The sequence below is a fragment of the Habropoda laboriosa genome, unplaced genomic scaffold, assembly GCF_001263275.1.
Source record: "Habropoda laboriosa isolate 0110345459 unplaced genomic scaffold, ASM126327v1 scaffold65, whole genome shotgun sequence".
In the NCBI taxonomy this organism is placed as follows: Eukaryota; Metazoa; Arthropoda; class Insecta; order Hymenoptera; family Apidae; genus Habropoda; species Habropoda laboriosa.
Genome location: NW_017100254.1, coordinates 2,009,878 through 2,028,707, shown reverse-complemented (window position 1 = coordinate 2,028,707; position 18,830 = coordinate 2,009,878). Strand labels below are relative to the sequence as shown.

The following is an 18,830-nucleotide window of genomic DNA, read 5'->3' as shown; positions in this document are numbered from 1 at the left end:
CTTTCCGAATATCACTTTATGAATATTCGTATAAGGGTTGGTTGAAATAAAATTGTCACGATCAATGTAGATTGCTTCTCTTTTTTTTTTATTATTTCATTACAATGTTTTATTGCGCAGTTCAGTTGGTGATTGCACATACCTTTTGTGGGAAATTCAATAAAATATTTAACGTGTTCTTCAATAAATGATATGTAAGAGCTTCCATTGCGAATGTTTTATAATCTGACATTTGTGACTGGAGGTCTTATTATGGTCGGCCATTGCGTGCCACCATAAAGTATTCGCGCAAAAGTCGAACGTTTGGAAATAAACAACCTATTTCGAGCGTCCAATAAAACCGTTCGTCTCGATGTTTCTCTTCTTATATTTCTCCTCGTAACTCGGTCTAGGTACGCAGTTAGTACTTACACGTCTTTATCGAAGGGACATCGGTAGAACGTATGTCGTTACCCCGCTCTTTCCTAGCTCTAACCTCAGAAATTCCGCGGCAAATCGATGCAAGTAAATAAAATTAATGTTCAAGATGTTTAACTTTTTATAAATTTCTACACTGTACGTCGGTGAAACGTTTCTCTTTATTTTGCGCTGATTGGTTTAATGGAATGTCAACAGAGAAAGGAATTGAGTATGCTGATGGAAAGAAGGAAAGGATTACGGATACATAGGCGGTTGCTCGTTGCCTGTGACACGCTCGAATTTACGATATCTCGTTGCTGTGCTCGTGACAGAGCGAGATCCTGAAGGGCAACGCAGGCCAATTGTAACGACGCGTGCACCTGACGCGAATTATGGATCACCGGTGTGCATGGACCGTTTGGATTCGTCTCTGATCCTGACAGAGCGAAAATACCGATAGAAGTGGCTCTGGCATTTCCTACGATTAAGTTTGAACGATAGGTGGTTAACCTGTAAAACTGATTGATTGAGAAAATTGTAATGTTTGGGCAATTATCGATGATTAACAGAACATATATTGAAACTTTAACACTTGTGCGAAGTAAATGTTGTTGTGTCCTGAAAGAAGTTTGAGTCACATGTGTGATTTCTGTGTTAGGAGGATACCTCAGTATATACAAATTTGTTTATTCAGTAAGTGTCATTTCAATAAACTTAAAGGTATTGTGTTTCAGTACCTGTCATTCTGTCCTGACTAATAGCAACGTAGTAGTATTTCAATGTTATATTCAATGACAATGACTTACATTTGACATTTCACGTTAACGTCTTCCTTTGAAGAAGCATTGCAGATCTGAACTTTAAGTGCAACAAAAAGTATACATTAACATCATTCTCTTTTACTCATCAAGATTAATTAAAACATTTGAAACTTGTCTTGTCTTGGAAGAATAGTTGAATATTTCACTAAATGCCACTGTCATATCAAACCATTTATTATCCATCCACTGATAAAGTTTACAATAATAATATTTCATATTTGAATTTCTTATAATCTATAATTCCCATTAAATCACAGTGTCCCAGAAGATTGAAAATTGTGTGTCAGAACAGAAACATTAGTAAATTATCTACTCACTTAATCACCATGAAACGACGCTATTGAATACCAAAGGAGGATACATTCCACCAGATTTAGATTCGTTCCAGGAATATATAGATCAAAGGTTGCAGGAGAATCACAAACTGTCACATTGTACCACGAATAGTATCAGAATGGAGAGCGAAAAGGGGCGGCGTTTTCTTGGCTAGGAACGCGTGTTGGAAAGGCTTCATTTTGGGGAACAGGGAGGAAAGAAACCGCGACACGGCTGGTCCTGTGTCCTCTCGTAAAACGGCGCCATTCGTGCTCACAGGAACGCGCGCGCGCTTCTCGAAAATAGTAGTCAGCTCGTAAAGTCTTTTGTTGCGCCTGTGAAACACGCATTCTCACCGTCGTCTCTGCCGCGTCTCGTCGCCTTTCTTTTCTGTCTGACGGCCAGCGTCTCTGCCATTGGCGCCACGGTGACTTTGACCTTTCAACCCCTTCGATTCAGCTTGCGAATCTAACCCCATCCATCGGAGTCATTTTCCTCGTCATTGCGATTCGGAAAATTCCACCATGTTGTGGTACCTTGGAAAATTCTATCGTATCGCGGCTATATTAATCGGATTTCAAAGGTTGGCGTGGTATTATATGGCACAGTTATGGTAATTTATGCTAATACGGTATTGTAGAAAGGTTACTGCGGTTTACGACGAAATGATGCATGCGTAGGAAATTAATTCGAAATTGATTATTGCTTTTCTGAAGAATAATTTTAGTTAGATTAGCATAGTGGTGAATTTTCATGAAACAAGAAGTAGAAAAATTATTACACGAGCTGTGTCTAGTTTCGAGGTTATGAATTGTTATTTCGAATGAGAAAACTTAGTTTACTTTTCAAAGAAAGAATACTTTGATGTTTATTGCAAGTTCTTCTTTTTTTTTTTCATGGTTCGGATTTGTTGGATATCCGAGGCCCTCATAAATGTTAATGGGACTTCTGAACGACTCCTGAAAGGAAACTTGTGCTGTATGGGTATTCTATCGATTCTACAGACAAAAATACACCGGTGATTTACGTAACGATGTATCATAAATTTTTCACACAAAGTTTTCGTGTTGCCCCGTAAAGTAAACGTGGCACGCGACCGCAGAGTAGATTGCACGATAAAAATTCGACTCCGACACATGATGCCAGTAGAACCGCGCAGCCGCGCCATGAAACTAATCCATTCTAATCCCTTTCTTAACTGTATTCAGGATTATTTTGTGAATTAAAACATCATTAAAGTGTTAAAAGTGCTATTCGTCAAAAATTCCCTGCACTTAACTTAACATATTATTGTAAGCAGGAAAGCAATCCTTTATCAAATGATAAGTCATTCACACGTTTATTAAAGTTCCATTCATACGTATGTACATTACTGAGAGAAAGTTTAAAAACACTACTTAGCATTTTTTAAAATTTGGTATATTTATTTTTGTTATGACAAATTATGTGATGTAAAATGAGACAGAAGTGAACAATGGATAGTCTTGATTTTTAAATAATCAATTTATTCTGTATATATAACAATTATTAACATGTCTTTCTCATATGTATATATATATATGTAATCTTGGTGGAAATTCTCAACATTCCTCGTATAATTTTCTTAAAATAATCATACGTTAACATACTCCAAGCTTCTGGTAAATAGTTCCACAATTGCATATTAATTTACAGACATCTTTCCTTCATTCTTTCATCCAGTTCATCTGTTCACCACCAGTGGTCATTCACATCTGTTGTGTTTGACAAATTCATATTCAACAGCACCTAATGAATACAGAAAGTACTACAATTGAACTCACTTTACCGCACGCTATTGGTTTAATTTCATGCCATAAGTTATCACATTGCTTATTTGAAGAGTCATAATTCTGTCAAAACATTCTGTTCATGGTGAGCAAAGTGAAATACTGAAGTAAAATGATTCGATTCGAGGCAACCATAGAAAATGTGAGGTTAGGTCGAGCACCGGCACGAAATGCCATAGAGTCCACCACCAAAGGAACGACAAAGGCTGAATTCCCTCGCGACTGGCCGATCGAGCGACACCTCCATTAAGAATAGCACAAGGTGGATTTAAATATCCGTTGGGCCTTCGTCGTGGCGTAGGCACCTGACTGACGCGAACGAACGAACGGACAAGCGAACGCGCGACCACACGGGAAAATAGCCTAATCTCTTTAGGCAAACGTGTACACAGGCCCGACTATCGCCAAATATTGACGCGTTACGTTAACGCCGCTCTCCTAACCTCTGGTACAGCCGCGAGCGGCGGTCTAACCTTTCTTCCTGTTTCATTCTTATCTTCGACTCGAATCTCCTGGGCCTCCGTCGCCTCGAGATCGAGATCCTTATCGCCGGCTGGCGTGTCTTTGGCCAGATAACGTTTCTCGAACGCGCTGATAACGCCTTTGAGAGAAAAAAGGCGAAAGTTTTCTTTTGCTTCGAGTGTTTGGGTTCGCGGCACCGCGGCCATTGCCACCTGACTACCATCTTGTTTGGGGAAGTGAAGTTGGCAACGGTGAGCTTAGGAATGTCGCACAATTACTTTCAACGTAAAAATTACGAAGTAGAATTTTGAAAAAAATTTACTTAGACATGGACTGCAATACTTTCTCGTGGAAAATAGATGTTTAAGTGTCTTAAATCTATTTTTTCTCTTATAACTAGCGTTATTAATTTCGGAGGTTTCGCGTGAAATTGACAACGAGAGGAAATCATGATCGCGACGCATCGCGCACAAAAGCGCGCTGATTGAGGAAAGTATTAGCCCTAAGGCGGCCTTTTTCAGGCTGCAAAGGCGATTAAACGCGGCTGTTCCCGTTGGTCGCGGCCTTGCCGCCGCCGTTTCACCGCCTAACGAACATTTCGCGCGCGGCGGAGACGTTCAAACGAGACACCTCGTTGCGTAATCGAAGACTAAAGACTAAACACGTTCTAAGTAGCTCTCTCTCTGTCTCGTCGATCATTGTCATCCATTCTACCTCTCCTCGTTCTATTTCCATGGTAATTATACGAATTTCAAAAATCTTCGAAATTTTTCCACGCAATCAACAAAATACAAACACACAAATCTCAAGCGCCAACTAACCTCAAACTGAAGCAAAAAGCAATTTTTTTGTTTTTTTTTTTGATAATTATCATAAATACGGAAAATATTGAATTGGTGCGTACGAAATTGTCGATCGAGGTTAGTCTAAAAGTGAATGACCTTAGGGAACTCTTCCTTACCACCAGATGCATATCCTCAAACTATATGAATTCTTCATAGTTAGTTTTTCAGTAACAGCAGAAATAATTTACGTGTTCGTTAGAATTAAGACACCCTGTGTACATTAATTTCACAAACAAATGGAACTTCTATGCACACTTGGAACGTTCAATTAAAAACTTTGGTGCTTAGAGCGAAGCAGTGGTGGGGGGGAGGGGGGTGGCAAGGAAAGTCTAGGGGTCGTGGTCGCGACAGAGGTGATATTCCAAGCCTACTGACCACGGGGAGGAGTAACCACGCCAACCTTGACCCTGGTTAGTCATTCGATGATCGAACCCCACGGCGTTCTCACGGGGAGGCTGGTTATTTGTCGGCACGGCGGAAATTCAATCGGCGCAAAGAAGTTATCTGACGCCCCCTGTGACGCGTCCTCGCGCGATCCTTCCTCCGCCCTGTGAAATTTCAATGATCCCGCGAAATTCGGCGCGCAGTGTCACGCCACGCGTCACGAAATCCGATCGCAGCATGACGAGAAATCGCAGGAATCGACAAAGCTGCCGCGTACTATAGTCGAAACCGCGACCGACGCTCTCTTCGTGTTCCCTCTTCGTGCAGTGTCGCGTTTACCACGGAAACGATCGCTCTTGGTTATTGTTATGTCGATGTCTTTCGTGTTCCTGCTCTGGATCCTTCTAGGTTGGTTCCTCCTGATAAAGACCGATTTTACGTACGGGGACGTGCAGGCGAAAAGTAGGATGATCAAACGTGAGTGTATTACTTGATGTATTTATTACGTGAATTTTTTTAATTGTCTTGAAGAACAGAGTGAATTGAAAGTCTTTCGGGGGATTGGTAACTGTGAGTTAAACTGAAGAGAGTTGAAACTGTTATCAATGGTTCTTTATCAAATATGAATACTGAATTGCTTGTAATCTTTTGTACTGACAAGTGAATAATTGAAAAGAGCTGAATTATTTTTGGCAATAGGAGTAAATAATTGGGATGCTTGAAGTAATTGTCGCCTGTTGAAAACTTGAAGTGATTATAGTGAAGATGATTGCAAAAATTTGACATGTCTGGATCGTGAATAATTGAAAATAATTCACTTAATATTGGATACTGTCATTATGTACTTGTAACATACATTGCGCAAGTCACCTTCGTAGTTGAATTGAGGATTATAGTACTTCACGATTGTGAATAATTGAAAACTATCGAATGAATTGTCACCGTGTATTAAACTTGTATCGGACAATCAGCTAATGGTGTATTATCGTATCCACGTTTCGTTATCAAGGAAATTTCATTCATGGACGTCTCGACGAAATTTCGTCGAGCAATTATCGCGTCTGACAGCGGTAATTGGTTTCGGGAAAGTCGCGTGTTGAATAAACGGATCGATGTTCCTCGTACAATTGCATTTCTTCCGAGAAGTTTCGTGCTTCAAGGAACCTTCGAATAATGCATAACGATTCTTCCAATTATTATATTATCGACTGCATGAAAGAGTAAAACGAAAAGTACGCAGACGTATAGAAACTGCTGCAGTGAACCGTTCGCGAAACGATCAGACGTTTACGACCTCCATTAGACGAGAGACAAAAGTCTGAGAATCTCTATAAAATTCAATGGATTATGTATCTCTGCTTTATAGAGCAGTGCTCCCCTTTTTCCTTGATTAAACCTTAACGCGACGTCAAGGCAACTGATATCAACCAATAGGATGTCATCTGGATGATTTCGAATGTCCTTTGAACCCTTTCATTCCTTCAACTCGAGCACTCCCTTCGTCAGTTTCAATTATTTCAAATAAAACACCCCGCATGTCGAGTAATGGAATATCAAAATTAGTTTGAAACATTTGAAAGTTCCAAAAAATTGAAAACAGTTGTTTGTTCTATAATCAGATCCAGTAGAATTTAAAATGTAAATTAATTTCAAAATCAACATCACCTTCATTATTCAAATAAACTTTTCGCAGTACTGAAAAAGAAGAAAAATTCAACATCACCTTTCCTTCACAAATAAAAAGATCCCAAACATTGCAAGAAAAGAAAATCAACACCTGAAAAATACAACTTCCCTCTCCGCTCCTCCAACGAACCTAACCTCCTAAAAAAAAAGCACCAGACTAATCGTCCCTCGCACCAACAAAAGTCCAATATTCCCGTGACGCTAAAATTCAAGGTTCTTCGTTTCTCTCTCGGTACTCTAATGACGATAATCATCAACGTCTGTCGGTCGCGTGATGGAGGGAACGGTTCCCCTGGTTCTAGGAAGCCGTCGCAAGGCTTTCAACGACGCCCGGGAGTGTCTGGACGCGTGACGCGCGTATCTAACGAAATTCATCAGCGCTTCCGGGGGCTGCGACCCCCTTGGAGGTGGGAACGCATTCGACCAGCGTCGGTGGATCGATGAAACAGGTCGTGGAACACGCTTGACCGTCGCGTGATATCGATTCGAACGACGCCAGTCCCTGGCATTCGTCGACGCCGTTTCGTTTCCTTCGGCCGCTGCTGTGAATGAAAAATGCGGCGCGCGTTGCACGCAGCCGCTTGAAATAGAATTCCACCTCCTCCTCCTCCTCCTCCTCCTCCACCATTCTACGAGATTGATGGCTCGAGCTTGCGATTACCCTCTATGTGGATCAGCCTTTTTCTGCAACGTGTCGATAATAGGGGATTCGCGTGAGGTTTTGTTTCCTGCGAAGGAGGTTATGTTTTTGGTAAGAGACTTTTTTCGGAGGATGTGAATGGCGTAGTTTAATGTCTTTGTTGGTCTTAAGTTCGAATTGAGGAACTTGGGAATTGTGTAATGTCATTTGGAGAAGTGAAGTTTCTAGGGGATTTTATTGTCTGGGAATAACACGCTTTGATTTGCCTATCATTGCTAGTTTCGAATGAAAAAGTACACTTTCTAGGGAATTTTTCTAGTCACGAATGCCACCTTGAAATTTTGATTCAATTTACATTGAAATTACTTTGAATTGAAAAAATAAATGATTAGCATTATTGCTATTCGAATTACGCGCCGATAATGGCCAATTATTATTCTTATTTATACCGTGTTCATAATTGAAAACGGAGCTTTGATTGCATCGATAAAGTCTCACCCACACGGAAGTATAAATCTGAACGCAGATTGCACTGCTCGCGCAGTTGTTGGACCTGAAGTTCAGTTTTTGAAACAAACTAATTTGCGGCATGTACCGCTTGCAAAATTCGATAACGTTAATAACGGTTAGGTGTGCGCGCGGATTGTATCGCAAAGGGCGCGTTATGAATGATAAATGCAGGCATTACGCGCGCAAGAACGTGGAAAGGTCATTATCCTCGCGTGCGGAACGTTTTCATTAAATGGCTTTCACGCGGTTCATTCGGATCACATGTTGCAATATTGTTACGAATTCCGTTAATATTTCGAGTAATAACGTTAATGACGATGTTACTGGAATAATTCTACAATAGGACATGTGACTGCAATATCCTGATTTATACTCCTCACTGTACAACGAAATTAAATAACTAATTCTGAATTTCGCGATATTCCGGATTCCATATTAATTTTGAGGTTATCTATTGGACATTCATCTGAACATTTCGACAGTTTAATTATTATTAATACATTTATTTAAATTGGGTACAATTAATTTTTGAATATCTTCACGCCAAAAATTTCTCCCCATAAAGGTGTCGAGTTGTTAACTGTACCATAAAAATTCATCGTTTCCACGACACACCGCTATCCATTTGAAAGTAACAAGAAATACTCTAAATGGCTGTTCGATGGTTACAAAAATCCTACAAAACATAAGCACCACTCCACGCAAATCATATACAGCCCTCGTACCACTTCATCAGCGCCCATTCAACCTAACTTAACCACCGCGCCGATCGACAGCACCTTCTAAACAAAAATCTGAAACCAGTCTACCAATCGTCAAGCTGACATCTACGTTAACAGCCAATACTAACGCTCCGTTAACACCTGCAGCGACATCTACGCGAAACTACGACGACACAGGACCGAAAACCGTTAAAGCGATCTTTCGTCGAACGTCAAAACCAGCCGTAACCAGAAAAGTCTTATTTCACGTGGGAATAGTGATCGAACGTTGTGACACAAGAGCCACGGTTGCCCATTCTGGCTCATCAGTGCACACTGAACTTGACACCAGAATCACCAATCATTCGCAGTCGAAGTCCAACTTGATGCGGAAGTAGCGTGAGCGTGCAAGGTGCAGCGCGCCACTCGTAAATATTAAAGGAATCCGTGTGGCCAGGCTCGTTAATCATCATCACGGGTATCGATACACTCGCCATGATCGCCAATGTTTATACTCGCGCGTGTGTGTGTGTATGTGTGAATATGTGAAAGCGCGTGTCGTGCATATATATGTAAGTGTGTGTGTGTGAGAGTCGTTTTACGAGGTTGCACATCCTCGTGCTCCACCCTTTTCTCGTTAGTCTTGTCTCTGTTGCTCGAAGCGAGCGATAATGCCGCGTACGGTTCGATAGCGGGCGTCGCGACGCCCGGCAGTCTGCCACCGTCGTTCCATTCCATCCTGTTTCGTTCGGCGTCGGGCTACAACCCACACGTACACAACACAGACGCAGCCGCGCGGCCGCCTGTGCACGTACACATACAGTGGCGCGCGTTTTCGGACGGCAAGAAAGCGACGTCACTCTTAGATGAGCATAGGCGCCGCCTCCGTGAAATTCGCTCGGTTCGTTAACCCTTTGCGACGGGCACTACGAATCGATGGGACTTGCACCACTTTTCTCGTTCTCCCCGCGCTGTTTGCGACGTCTTTATGCGCTAGGAAGGGGAAATGAGCAGCTTTCGAAGTTTTGTGCAGCAGAATTGTTAGATGGCGGCGGAGAGAATTGTAAATAGGGTTGCCTAGGAGATGTTTCGTTTTGTTCCTCGTTGCAGTCGTTTGTTGGGGAATTTGGCAGTGATTGAGCGGAAGTGAGGTTATGAATGTTGAATTTTATTGACGGTAATCTTTTGGATGTTGATATGGTTTGAAAACATTAATTTTATGGCTATTGTTATTTTATGTACATAAAGTAAATAAATATGTTAAAATGGGTGAAACTGATATACCCCAAGTAGTTAAAATGATTTTCAATTGTCAAGAATTTTGTAGCAATTGATTAAAAAAAAGAAAAAAATGAATAAGGGCGTTCAACTGTCACTAGAAGGATTTCAATGGAATTAGCTTCAGCGAATTAACAGTCAAAGGGTTCTTCGAGCCTCCACAAAGCGGAACTCAGCAACAAGGCTACGCCAATGCATGAAAAGATGTAGCAGGCATGCGTTTGGCGGAACGGGGGCCGCTTTTAGCCGCGAAAACGTGCGTGTACTGGCAGCGCCATTAATTTACCGGTTGATTTGCCCCGATTAATGTCGCGAGAGTGTTCCGCGCGCAAAATCCCTCGATTGTTCCACAGAGGAAAAAGGCGAAGAGGGGGCGAGTTTCTCTTTCTTTATGCCTTTCCGCTCGTTACGCAATTAAAAAGAGCCACCGCTGTGCAAACCGATTCACGGACCGTTTTAGAAGCGTTCACCGGTGTTGTTTACGTTTTGTTGGTCCCGTTCCTCGCGGCTCTTCAATGGTCCCGTTGATTCGTCACTCCTGAATCCCAGTCAATTAGCGAACGAGTCTTTAGAATTTCAGTTGGAATTTTTAAGTAGCTTTCTCGACTCTTCTCGATCGTTTTGTCGTTACTGGAGAGGTTAGTCGAAAGCTCTTGAATCTTTTTAAGGTTGGAACGTGAAGGGAGGGCTCATTTTTAGTTTTCCTTATGGATTTCCTCTAATTTGGCCTTATGATGGGAAAATATTATTCGAGGGAAGCTTTACAGTCAGTTTTTTGTTAATCACAGTATAGAAAGGTGAAGAATATTTTATTAACAATTGGAGACTAAAGGAATTGTCAAAAAGAATCATAGAAATCCATTAAGTATAAGGAAAATAGCAGAGGAAGTGGAAAATGAAAATCAGAGCAAGGAACTTTATACGATTCCATCGAGACAGTCGTATTGTTCGTCGCGACGACAGGTTAACACCATAAGCGCCCGCGCTATAACCCGTACGGCGCCGATCTGCTGAACGTGCATTTGGAATCTATACGAGAGACAAATCGAAGACGTTGATTGAGTCACTATTTCTGGACTTTCTTCAAAACATTCTTCCTTCTCTATTCTCGTTTCTTAGCATTTTCTGGAATATTCTTTTACGAACATTTCTTCACTTTGTTACGTATTCCATTATTGTACAAGTCATACAATACTAACCTTACTGCTTCAAATTATTCTACATCAAAGGTATTAAATATTTGCAACACCATCTACCGAACAGCGTTCCAACAAACTTCCCCCATAACCTAACCTAACCTAACCGTACACAAGATATTTCAATACCTACCTCTCTCTCGAACGGTCCATTTCCTGCTGCTTACAAAAGTCCACGGAACTGTCTCTCACTCTTTCGTCGTCTTCAGTCCTCGAAGCCTCCACTCGAACAAGCAATAAAGTTCAATGGCGTATTTCCACTCTCTCTGCCCCCTGAAAAATGCTAAGAGTCGTTCGAGGAGCATCCATCGTCGAGGCGAGAAGAAAGAGAAAGAGAAAGAGGGGAAAGGAGGATCGAGGCGGAAGAAGCAGAGAGATAAGGTAAAGGATAAGGAAAAGAGGCGGCGTGGTAGCCCTCTCGAAGAAGCGTGCTGGTATCGATCGACTCTTCACGGTCGAGGCTCGTTATCGGTGTTTCCACGCTTTTCCTCGTTTCCCTCAACTCAATCCTCGATCCCTCTCTCGCGAAACTCGTCTCCCCTCCTCTCCGTCTCTCTGCCACTACTCGTAAACAGTGAACCGCTTTGCTCGAGTTTTATACGAAAAATCCATTTCGCGTAACGATGATTGAACTGTACCAATGGAAAAAGCTTCCCTTCGTTCACGTTGTTCATTCTTTTTTTTCCTGTTTCACGTCTCCACGGATCTGCCAATATCATTTTACACTGTTCGTCGGTTGCGGTTACCATCCACTGACGGACATGACAGCGGTTTGACCGCGCTAATAAAAGTGTCTTCGTAGCTCGGCGACTGACCGGTAGAGGGCAGCTCGTTTGGGAATTGAAAGCTCTGGCAGGTGGGTGACGGGCCATTTTTTCTCGTTCTGGCTTCTACCTTTCGTACTGCTGACGAATTGGTTGATACAGATTGAAAGTGTTGGTATTGTGGATGTTTCATTTTTTCAGTGCTGGAAATGAGATTTAAAAAGAGGAATCTTCTCTTTCTTCTGATATTCGGAAACGTGGCTTTAACATTTTTAAGGTTATTTCCTTTCTTAGTACCAAATTACCACAAACCTTTCTACGAATTTCTTGTTTCCGTATTATTACCACACTCTACAAACCTTTAAACAAACGATTCTGGACACACGACATCCGTCATATAGTTTTGCCATGCCAGAAACGATTCGTCAGTGATTCTATATATAGTTATGTACGTTCGATTCTTCGTTTATACACGGCGAAGAACTCGTTCATAAATCATCTGAAATGTTTTGACTGCCCTTTGTAGCATGTTGGGTAAACGTTTAACGAGCGACGTGTCTGTTTGTTTTGCAGTGTCTTGCACGACAAACAAGAAAGAGGAAGAGACGGCGGTGGCTACTGTTGACGCCACGGAGGAGAGCACCGGTGTCCTGGGGACAAGACCCAGGACAGGGAGCGATCCTGGAGGAGGCATAGACCTTTTGGCAGCGTTACAGCTGCACAACACTACGCGGCAGGGTGTTACACAGGTGCCAGGACTGGTTAGGTTAAAGCCAGCTTATTATCTTCAGGGTAAGTGCTGCTATTGTACGTGTTATTTTACCATTGGAGAGCCAATTATTATAGAAGTAAAAGTTGTAGTCTCATTTATAAAACCAGAAATAACCTCCGTTTAAAATTATTTTTAACACCTTGAAATTGTAACCTACAATTCATAAACTGGCCTCCTCACGATCAGAATAGTAGAAAATTTTAACAATAATTACACAAAATGTTTATTATCAAAAATTTCACGATTTATCTCGATTATTGTTCGTAATGGCGGCATGAAAAGGGGGTGAAACGCAAGTAAATCATTTTGTGCGATTTACATTAGTACCCGGTATTGCGTGCAGATCACAAGGGACGCAGTAAATTTTACGAGGAGCGCAGAACCGAAACCCGTTCCTACAAGGGGTTCTCTTAACCCGAATATAGCCTTATTTGCATATCGGAGGGTCGTTTTTGGCCGCGAGCTATCTTTCTCTGGCGTTTCGCGATCATTGTCGCGAATAGCGTACTATTTGTGTTTTTTCTCGATGTATGCTACTGGAAATCTGTAATTACGTGCACTTACCAATTGCAATCCATTAAAATACGAAATGAAAAAATTTGGACACAATAGAATTAGAACAGAGGACATGAGGTGTATAATTTTTAAGGTTATGTGCTGGATGAAAGTTGAATTAAAAAATTCTCAACAGCTGAAATGTTTAATAAAATTGAATTTATTTGTTAAAAATGCTTGAAATTAGTCTGAGCTTTAAATTTCAACGAGCAATAGGTCTCTTTGACAAACAAAGCTGTTCTCAATAGCTCTCGAAAAAGCGTTTTAATTGCTCAGAGCGGAACAAATGTGTATAGGGGAAGTGATCAACTGGAAAAACAATTGGTGCTTACCGGTTGAACCGTGATGGTTACATAACGACCGATTAATCGATATTGTGAAAGGTCAGTTTCATAGCCGCATCGTCTCCATTGGCAGACCTCCGTAGGGAATTCCCCCGTAGCTCGCGAGGTATCGATTGTCCCTTCGTGTTTCGAGTGAATTGACCCAGCATTTTTGCGGCATTTTGCGTTTTAATTATCCCCTGGAACCCGGTATGGATTTTTTTCCCCTCTTGATTCTCTTCCTTTCAAGGTTGCACGATAATCTCTTGGAATGACGTTGCAGCATTCTTTTTCTAAAATTTTGTTTAATAGCACACCCGTAGAAAATATAGGGTGGCCTTGAAACATTAATAATAACTTTAAAGAATGATCGAGGATAAATGTTTCATTAATTTAAATCGATACTGTTGTATTTCTTTAAATATTTTATTCTTGGATAATTATTCCGTGTAATATCATTGTTTGAATTTGTAACTTGTCTGTACAGGGTGATCTAAACGAAATGGATTAATATTTTCCACGAATGCTGTAGTAGCAAAAGTAGGTATAATGTGTGTATTGATTGTACTAATAATTTAAAGTAATACGCAGTTTGTATATGCAGGATGTTTGAAAAAATAAAATCATAGTTTATATTTTTCAAAAGATGTATATTTGCTCTCTCAATAATTTGAAGTGTAAATCAATGAACATATACCGGGACATTAATTTCCAGCCTGAAAAAAGATTTGCGACGTTCCACGTGGAGTCGTATATTCAACGGCACCCTGTATAAAGCGTAAACGTTTCACCCTCCCGTTCCCGCGGCTGGTCGACGCCGCAGAAACGTGCACAGAGCTGGTTGGATGGCTGAAAGCGTGGGCGACGGTGCAACGTCCGCGAAAAGCGAGCAGAAACGGGGGTGGTTGGCCCAAGGGCGTCAGCAGGGGTTTCCCCGAAAGAAATTTCAATTACCTGCACCCTCTGTCGACGGTTTCGCGGAAGTAACCGAACATTCTCTGCGGTTTCCAACGCAAAACCCGAACCTAACCCCTCTGCGCCACTCCGATGCAATCCCCTTTCTTTTTTCGACCTCTTCTTTGTCTTCGTGTGAGGTTCCCTTTTTTTTTTCTTCCTTTTTCACGAGTTGAAATGGCTCGTGTTGTTTCGAGTTGAAACGCTCCTGCGTGAGTGCAAGCTCCCCCCCACCGGCAAATGGCGATGGCTGTTTTTGAAGTCTTTTGTGGGGTGATGCATGGAGTCCGAGGTTGGATGATTCTAAACAATGAACACAAGTTATTGTTTTGTACACTTCGCGCGGAGAAATTTATGTTGCGAAGTGACGGAGTGTTACGGGCACTTTGTGTCGTACTTTTTTGAGGTTAGGTTTTTGTGTAGTACGAGACTGAGAGGTTCGAGTGTGAGTAAAGTTGAGAGAAATTGTTTTTAAGATTATGGAATACTTTAATATAGAAAAGAATTCGTGTCTGTACGAACACTCTATTATTATTTCATTGACCTCTACAATACGCGTTCACTGCATATCCAATTGCTCTTATTTTTCTCGTCACGCGTTCACCCTCTATAAATATCCCTTTTACCGGACAGTTGATCGGGGAAAGAGAGGAAACGTCCCTGAAATTCGATTTATTCAGTTCGAATTGGTAGACCATTGTGATCGTCGAACAAAGCACGCGGACGATATACGCCGACACGTGTCAGAGTTTTCTGTGAACATGGAAAACAAGATTTCGCGATCCCCCCCCTTTAAGTATTGGAACGGAGAAACACGCCTCTCTTGTCCTGAAATTGGCCGACCCCATGGCCACCCCACTGTGGGGACACACGATCCAATCTATACGCTATTTATTTCCGAAGCGAATAACTTTCTCGTCGACTATCTTCACAGATGCCAAATTAATGCTTGCTTCTGGGCTGTGTAAGCCCCTCTTTTCATAACACTCTATTGATTTCGAATACAGGAAGCTGGTGATTAATGGTGGATTAATTTTGTGAATTATTTATTAAATAGTTATTTGTAAATATTGCTTTATTGGGAAGGGATTGGAAAAGATTACTATTGTGGTTGGGTTAAGGTACAATTTTTAGATTGGAGTTGCCTTACTAGGTTTTGTATCGTCTATGGGGGAGCTGTCAGAGTAGCCATCTTACTTTGCGAAACTAACTTCAAAAAGTAGATTGAAATGATAGAGTACAAAGGTATAATAATGCCATTGTATTTTCTCAGATAACCCTGATTTTTGAACTTTGAATATTTAAAGTATAATCATGGAAATAAATCTAGTGTTGCTTGAAACTATCGAGTAAATTAAAGTAGTTAACAGTGAACAATATTTGTTGTTAGAAAACTTGTGCAACATAATCTTTTCAATGAACCTCTCCAGCTAATCTAACCTAACCTAAAACTTTTATCAACTTGTTTTATAAAATTCTAAAGTCTCACATCTAACCTCACTCTTCTGTATACATCAAATATTTACAAAGATAAGCATTCTCTCAGGCCCTCCAAAGTGTACGTAACCTCATAAGTCCAACACACCCCTCCTCCGTTCCCTCACGAGCAACATGGAGTCATCGATACGTGTGCCAGTTGGTGCAGAACGATTAAGTACGCCAGGTAAGGGTCTGTTTCGTGCATTGACCAACTAACCAAGCGTAGACGTGGATAATTGAGCAGAGCGGAACGTTCGATGTTCCTTGACTCCTCGTCACAGCACATAGTGTCCGGTTACATTTTATTAAGCTTCGCGGCTCGTCTGAAACTCGAGGCTGCACGCACAAGAAGCCTGGCGCACGCGCGATTATAGCTTAGGGCGGTCCGCAATTACGGGTAGGGCCCCAGTGACCGGATTACACAGCTCGCTGGCACGGCCCACGCGAACAATTAATACCGCTGGTGTGCTTAATCGAAGGATAAAGGATCAATTTTGCATAGGGAGCAACCGCACGTTATGGCGCTTCCAGCGAAACATTATCGCGCTTACCTTATGCGAGCTAATGAGTGTCGCGTTACGCGTGTGTGTGCATAGATGGCGGCAGTGAGGATTCTGTTTCGGCGATTGTTGTCCTTGTCTAGTGGGACATTGTTCTATTTCATGGGGAAGCGTACGGTGGATATTTTTTAGGTTAATTTTGTCGAATGTAACGATAAAATTTGGATTTCATTGCTGAGTTTTCCAATAATGCTTTTAATGCTCTGTTGCCCCTTTTTCGTTTAAAAATATGATACAGTAAAGAATTAAATTATTTTCTCTACTGTTTAAAACAATTCGCTTTTGTTAAAATTCTTGTTCCCAGAAAATTCTCTATGTAAAATACTATTACTTTTGTATTTTACATAAAGAATACGTAAAAACTGAATTCATCGATGCGAAAAAGCTGTTCGAATTGTCCACGGAGCCGGTAACTACGACCAATCGAATTTCCATGTCCACTAGGCGATTACGTAACCGTGCGAGCAGGAACCGTGAATCGTACGAATCGATGCGACCCACCAAAAATTTTCGGTCGACCTACATTCCGAAATCTGCGAACTCTTTTGTCGTTGAGCTGAACAGTGTTCTGAAACTTCTACCAATTCATCGAGTTCCACCGTGATAGATTGCTTCTACCGAACTTTGTAGGCCATTCTGTCGATTATATCTGGTAACTCGGATAGCTCTGCTCAGGGGGGCAGCACTGAACCATGAATTAAATTATTAATAGATAGGAACTTGAACATGGAAATTGAAATTTTCCATTATTCATTGCCAGAATTGAATCTTCAGTAGTATAAAACAATATTTTATTTTTATGTCTGAATTATAATATTCTTTGGTGTTTTCAACTCATGTATTAATATTTTTTTGTTTAATTGAATGGAATAAATTTTATTGGAACTACAAATTACTGGAACTAGAATCTCTCAACTACTAGAATTAAAAATTTTCTTCATTATTTCATCTTTATATGCAAATTATGATAAATTATAACATGTTTATTTATATTCCTCATTAGATGGAATGAAATAAAATTCTTTATTGTTATTATCAGTAGCGATATTGAGAGGTACGAGTGCAAGACGGAGGAATGATTGAGTTTTACTACTTCAGGCGAGGAGAGGGAGCTCCGACTGAACGAGGCGAACTTCGAACGAGCGGCCACGCTACTCCGGCGGGTTCCGGAATTCACTATAGCCGCCGCTCTGCGACAAGAGGAGGCCAATTCCGGGACGATCGTCGCCTTTTCACATGGGAACAATAGGTAGGGGATCACACGTATATAATTTCATTCCTCTCGTTCCATGCGAGATTTAATATTATTTCGAACATGGCGGACCTCGAGGAATGCGTAAACACAACATGGCGCCAAATTCTTCGCATTCGTTCCCTTTCGTTTCATCCTCTTTTTTCGTTTATTATTCGTATTTTTAAATTAAAAAACTGATGACTAATTTATTTAATGTTGGATAAATAATAGTGTAGATAGAAGAGACTTAAAATTAAAATAATTTAGAAAAAATATAGTCATTTTTTATATTAATCAGATTTATTCTTTTTCTTTGCATTTCGAACTAAGTATATAATAATATAAGATCATAATGAAATAATTCATCCTTTATCCTAAATAATTTAAAAATGACACCATTTAACGATATATTCTAAAAATTGCAATGCTTCCGCCTTTTGCATGAATTACAAATCCACTTTTATTACACAGTTTTAATAAAAACAGCCTAAGTGTAAATTTTAATAAAAGTAACCTAAAAACTTTTCATGCTTTCTCCTTTTAAAAATAAATTAAAAGTCCACGTGAAAATGACATTTGTCCTTTCCTCTAAAATCCTCCCGTATGAAAATAAAATAAAGAGACACATTAAAAGAAAAGGTGTATAGGTTAGAAATGGCGGGGTATCCGTTCTTTTTACGTACCATCGAACTACAATTACGATCGACGAACGAATTAGCGGCCGGCTAAATAGAATCGAGGAGCTGAAAAAGGTAGGAAAAGCCAGGTCTTAAGGAAGTTACTGTGTCAATTGTTGAGCCGGGACGAAGAAGAGCACTTAACCCCAAAGTAGTCGCACCCTCTGTTGGCACGTGAGTAGCACAGTCTAGTCGTTTTGACCTGGCTGACACAAATTGGATGCATCCACCTACGTGTCCGCGTATTTAGACAGTAATTAACACGCTCCGCGGAGCAGAAACCACCGTCATGAGTTTAGGCGGAATTAAATGTTAATTCGATGCACCTTTGATCGGTGGATTTGCATAAAATACAATTTAACTCCTGCTTTCTAATTGATTTCTGACCCATTTGGAAGTTTCTCTGGGTCAAGGTACTTTAGATATTGATATTCCGGGTTTTTTATTTTAGTTTTTCTTTTTTTTTT

General features: G+C 40.8%; 1 protein-coding gene across 1 annotated transcript in view; it reads left to right on the top strand.

Moving 5' to 3' along the window:
• The window catches only part of LOC108572371 (protein kinase C-binding protein NELL1-like), a 75,657-nt gene that overhangs the window by 43,083 nt on the left and 13,744 nt on the right, over nucleotides 1–18,830 (top strand). The window contains exons 2-3 of the mRNA XM_017934603.1: nucleotides 12,383–12,601; nucleotides 17,551–17,701. Coding sequence (XP_017790092.1) covers nucleotides 12,383–12,601; nucleotides 17,551–17,701 — 370 coding nt within the window. The remainder of the gene's footprint in view (nucleotides 1–12,382; nucleotides 12,602–17,550; nucleotides 17,702–18,830) is intronic.